Raw genomic sequence first — 5967 nt, forward strand, 5'->3', positions numbered from 1 at the left:
GCTTAAATATGTATTTATACCATGAGATTTGGAGCAGACAGTGCACCCTGCAGCTGTCGGAGCAATATTGTTTTCGGAACTGGCTAAACGCCCACTCAGACGTCACGCCCCTTGCTAACCTTGTCACCTCGGTGATACCGCAACGGCACCGCAACAAATTAATAGCCAAAATCGGATTTGATGCACTCCCGTGGACACTTTCCACTCAAATTAGACGCAAATTTAACATACCTAGCGAAAAGCTGAGTTTGTGAACAGCAGGATATAGGTCAGGTCAGTTTAGGTCAGGTCAGGATATTCTAAATGTCCTTGGCCTATGTTACCTGGAAAACGCAGCATTCGCACATCATTATCGCCGGTCGACCAATGCCATTAGCAGCACATTAGTTGCACCACAAGTCGAAAGTCGAGAATCTGCAGAGGCACCACGGGAATCTGGACAACACCTAACCTGAACTCGGGGTGTAACCTAACCTCAACTTAAGGGGTACGATGTTAAACAAATATACTGGACTTAAGAATGCTTAACCACATTTATAGAAAAATACTTTGAAATTTTAATATCTACATTTTCACTACAAAAACAAGTGGGAAAGGCTATAGTCAAGATCCCGACCATAGAATACCCGTTACTTATTTCAATACGTATAAATATAGTAAAAGCACTTTAAAGAAATTACTTGTATTATTATTAATGTCCACGTAAAACGTATTATCTTAGAAACTGTGGGTGTGGGGGCGTGTCAAATATTTGAAACAAACTTGACCTGCTTTAACGCATTTGGAGTCTGTGGGTAAACGTTTCTAAGGGTTCATACAGACGGACGGACAGACAGACAGACGGACAGACGGACATGGCTATATCGATTCGGCTGTTGATGCTGATCAAGAATATACTATATATACTTTATGGGGTCGGAGATGCCTCCTTCTCCGTTACATAAATTCCAACAAACACAATATACACTTTTACTTATTTTGTAAGTAACGGATTTGAATACAAATATAGTTAAAATACAAAAATTATATTAAATGTGAAATGTCAACACATATATAAGTAAATGTATCCAAATCATTACTTAATTAGAGTGTCGACAATTAAAAATGACACAACGTAGATAAACACTGGCTTAAGCGATTTGATAGTAAGCTGAACATTTTATCCATGAAGAATGTCGCTGTAATGTGAAGTTATACATACTTATTGAAAACACTTTTACATATAATGTATATATTATGTAAATATATATAAATATATATATATATATGATTGCGATAATGCCTGGTAAATTCACTACTTATCCCCAAGTCCAATGTTGATTCAGTCAGTCTTCTTATTTCATCTCTAAAGTGCGGTCGCAAAATGTTTACAAAAATAATTTTCATAATCTATACATTGAATAGTTTCCGTTTTTCTTCTGAAACGATTGTAAAGTCCCAAAACAATGAGACAAATTTATTTCTTTTATTAAATTCCCAATTATCTGAATTGAGGTAAGATTCTTGAAATTGACATTTTTTATAAGACATATGAATATAGTATATGACCGCAAAAACCAAAATTTATTAATAAATAGAACTTTTAATTTCTTAGAGCTGAGCAGGAGCGTCAAGGAATGTTAATGGACGGACATTTTAAGGAATCGGATCAGTGTAATGTGATGTCATACCCAAGCAATTGTGCCGAGGCCAAGTCGAGTGGTATCCACGAAATTCTAGTTCCCAATTTTAGTAGTGAATCTTTTAAAGTCGCCTGCGATGCGGAAACTCAGGAAGGAGGATGGCTGATCATCTTGAGGCGCATGGACGGAAGTGAGATCTTTTACAGAAGCTGGAATGCTTACAAAAGGGGATTCGGCAATTTGGATGGAGAATTCTTTTTGGGACTAGACAAAATCCATGCTCTGACTACAGAGGACAGTCAGGAGTTGCTTGTCATCGTGGAAGACTTCGAAGGTGATGTGCGTTTTGAATTATATGAGAGATTTGGAATCGCAGGCGAGGACGAGCAGTATGCCTTGAATACATTGGGCAAAGCCAATGGAACTGCCGGTGACTCACTCGTATATCACCATGGGATGAAATTTACCACCTTCGACAGGGATAATGATAACTGCAAGGGAAACTGCGCGGAATACTGCACTGGCGCTTGGTGGTACAATAATTATCACTACAGGTACATATGAAAAAATGTTATTTGACTTTTGAAGCTTCGTTAATAAACAAATTTAATTACAGCAATCTGGCCGGCAAATACAATGACAACACATTGAACAAAGGCGTCATTTGGGACCACTTCAGGGGTTCCAATTATTCCCTAAAACGGGCTGTTATGATGATACGGCCTAAGAAGTCAAAATAATTGCTCCATTATATCATAAGCTTTTCATCAGCATATTTAATTATTTTCCGATATCGTCTAATCCTTATTAAAAAATAAATATTCGACGTTATTTTTAAAGACCATATTATTCGTTATATATATTATTTTGATAATAAATTAATGCACGAACAAGCAATATATAAATGAACTTTATTATGCCATTTAATTTCAAAGAGCCTCACTCATCGTGTGCAAAAATCACAAAGCGATAAGAACTATAGTTCTATGTATATGTATATATAATGTCGACCATACTATATTTCGAAAACTATTTTTTATCAGTTGTATGTATGTACATACGTCGAATATGAAGCTGTGTTAAAATCAGTAAAGCAACATCAGAATGTCGACATTTCAAAACAATACTCAGAATAACAAACAACACGAAAAGATAAAAAATAATTATAAGCTCTCATATACTTTAAATATTTAATTTCGTATCATTTTTTATAGTTTAGGAAACTTTCTACATCTCGAACGTAATCTTAAGTCTTAGTTTTTGGCAAACCGAACCTCAATTTTAGCTTTTTCTAATCTTAACTTGTGAAATAGTCGAAGGGACTTCAACTAATTTAAGTAAGATACAGTTTAAGGGAACATAACATAAATTGTGATATGTCTGATGATTTGACTGAAAAAATTAAGTGTTACCAACAAAGTATCAGATAATTGAGCTGTTGTCTTTTACGTATGTTGGTACCATAACCAACTGGACACGCAACTGAATTTTTTAAAGCGAAACATAGCCTCAAAGAGAGACACATATTGAAATAAGCCCCTATTGAAGCATATGACAACTGGAAGAGATTGAGAGCTAAGAAATGAGTGAGATTCTAGGAAAATGACTTTAAAGTTCTGCTACAACTGATCTAAAGAAATCGATATTCGGATTTCTTTTTTACAATGAATCCAAACATATCCAGAGACGATCACAATGCTACGCTTTAATGACTAATTATAGACGAAGTGGTATCTCTCTCTCTCTCTCTCTCTCTCTATCTCATTCTCTCTCTCGCATTGTGTGTGTCGCTGCATGTCACGCTATGATGAGTTGTCATAAAATCGTCAGTGTCAGCCTTCGATGGGTCTCGGATCTCTGTGGCCGTGTCAAAGTTGAGGGACAGACGTGTCGTAATTGATTTTTATGGTCTTTGTCATTGTTCAGCATCAACAGAATATGTGTTGTAAAATGACGAACAGAACAGAACGAAGATCGTAAATCTGTAAGAGACTAGACGCACTCTGAGTTGGTCAGTTACTCGTAGTTGGCAAATTTATTGGCTTCTTTCTGCCCATTTATGACCTTGAGGAACAGCCTTGAATCTACTCATATCACATGCTGCGTTCTTGGGTCTATTCTTGCCAGTTACCAATTGACAGTTCTCAGTTGCCCAGTTTCCAGTTTTCAGTTCCCAGTTGCTTGAATTACCGAACATAAACAAATTATCGACGGTTTGTCAGCCCCGACACTGTGAGTAAGATATCATCTGGCCGAGGGAACACCTAAGGTGTCAAGGTTAAAAATCGCCTGGAGTGGCCCACATGATTCTATGGTTAGCCAAATGTTGGTAAGATATGGAGATGTAAGTGTTAGTTCCGCTGCCAGTATCTGCGAATCTTTCGAGGATCTCTATCGGCTCTATTGGGTGTGTGTATATATTCCTGATTAGGTTTGCAATTCGTTTCAGAATTGAAGTCCTTTGAGAAACGTACTGTGCTAAATTTTTTAAGAGTATAGGAAATAAGTCTCCGTTCCGTACTGTGCATTACTCTCTCTGCATTCTTTTTCTTTCTGTCCCTCTATTAACTTTAAACTTAGGAAGCCTAAAGAAATAATTTTTGTATCAAACAAATTTAATAAAAGATATTTTAAATATACAGTGAACACGTTAAATTTGTTATATTATATTAAATAGTATTAAAATAAAAACTACAAATCTTTTAAAATATACAGTTTTTAACACATTTATTAATTTATCGCAAGATAAACCAGACCACAGTCAATTTCATGTACATATATTAAGAAAAAGATTTTAAAACAATATTACAAATTTACTTTAACTTTAAATTTTCATTTTAAACTTTTCTCGCTTTCTCTCTATTTCTCTACGTCTCACGCATTGGTATCTCCTGAAACCACATTCACTTTTAATTTTGACTTATTGCAATATGAAACTTTGACATTAATATCAATTTTATCATAGAACGTGCTATCGAAAACCCATCCAACATTTGACCCAGACAACTATTAATTGATTCAATTGCAATCCCAACTGGAGAACATCCACTCTCTTCCTCTCTTTTCACTTACACAGAACTAATCAGATAACAAACAATAGACAAAAAGAGGGAAATACAGTTTGGGAGTAGAGTGTGTCGGTGAAATATTAAAAATTAACAACAAAAAATAATTTCCCATAAATTCTCGTTAACGTTAAATCAGCCCTGCTCCCCCGTTGTCTCTATAGCCCGCCTCTCTCTCCCTCTCTCTCTTTCTCTGTCTCTTCAACAATTCTTCTGGCCATGCAATTTTGTTGTTAGCGCTTCACACAGCCTAATTAAAAGACAAACAGCGTGTCGTCCATAGGAGGATGATCATGGAGACACTTATTGATAAGATAAGCTACTACTCCCCTCTGTGAGTGCTGCTACTCCTACTCCTACTCGTACCGTTCTCCCCGCTTCCCTCTTCTCATCAATGTACTTCTATGTTGATCTCGATGTGGACGTTGTCGGCGCATCATACAATTTGTCTCAAATACAAATATCATTTGTTAATGTCAGGTCTGCGGGCGGGAGGGCACAGTCTCCCTGAGGGTGATATTCCAATAAAGTATCTCTCTCTCACTCTCAGTCTCCTACTTTCTCTGTCTTTCCTGGTGTAACTTAATATGCATTTTAAATGCATGCGTAAACATTGATAGCATATTGATGACAATGGGAATGAGGATGATGACGATGCGGCTGCTGCTGTAGATGTTAATAATGATGATGATGTTGCAACTGCCACTGACCGCTGATAAGAGTTGCAGCCGCTTGCAACCCACAAAAGTGATGATAAAAACAAATGAAATACAACGCCCTTAATTAAATTTTGCTTTTGTGCTCGTGCTTGCCCCATTCAGTGGCTCCCCCTTTTGCCGCTCTCCGCCTTCAGTTTCCGTTGCAACTTCAGGTTTAGCAAACCCGACGATCAACTCCAGGATGCGTGTGTGTCTTTGTGTGTGTGTGCATTGTGGGAAGAGAGCAGAGGAGCATGCAGTTGACTGAAGTTTTTAATGTCTCAATTTTGGCTGCCTCGAAGTGGGGAAAATGTCTTCATAAAAACCACGCTGCACCACACAAAACGCGCGTTAAATGTGCGATCGTTAAAGGGAACTGTGAATCGAGCGCACGGGTTGCATGCCCCATTCCCCATTCCCTCCCGCCACTCCCCTTTCTTCCCATAACGCTGGAGTTTGAGTTTATGCTGCAGCTCTTCTCTGAGAGTTGCTGCACAGTGGAACAAAGTTGATTTATATATTATTCCATTCTAGCTTGACAAGAATTTCAAACAACATTTTATATTCATGTTTTTTAATATA

The 5967-nt window shown here is 37.2% G+C and overlaps 1 protein-coding gene across 1 annotated transcript; it reads left to right on the top strand.

Annotated features, from left to right (window-relative positions):
• Positions 1-1355: 1355 nt before the first annotated feature.
• On the top strand, positions 1356-2466 carry LOC117791206 (ficolin-1-like). Its single transcript, XM_034630893.1, has 3 exons — positions 1356-1494; positions 1595-2176; positions 2239-2466. The coding sequence occupies exons 1-3, from the start codon at positions 1364-1366 to the stop codon at positions 2360-2362; spliced, it is 837 nt and encodes a 278-aa protein (XP_034486784.1). The 5' UTR covers positions 1356-1363; the 3' UTR covers positions 2363-2466.
• The last annotated feature ends 3501 nt before the right edge of the window (positions 2467-5967 follow it).

Source organism: Drosophila innubila, assembly GCF_004354385.1.
Source record: "Drosophila innubila isolate TH190305 chromosome 3R unlocalized genomic scaffold, UK_Dinn_1.0 2_E_3R, whole genome shotgun sequence".
Taxonomy (NCBI): domain Eukaryota; kingdom Metazoa; phylum Arthropoda; class Insecta; order Diptera; family Drosophilidae; genus Drosophila; species Drosophila innubila.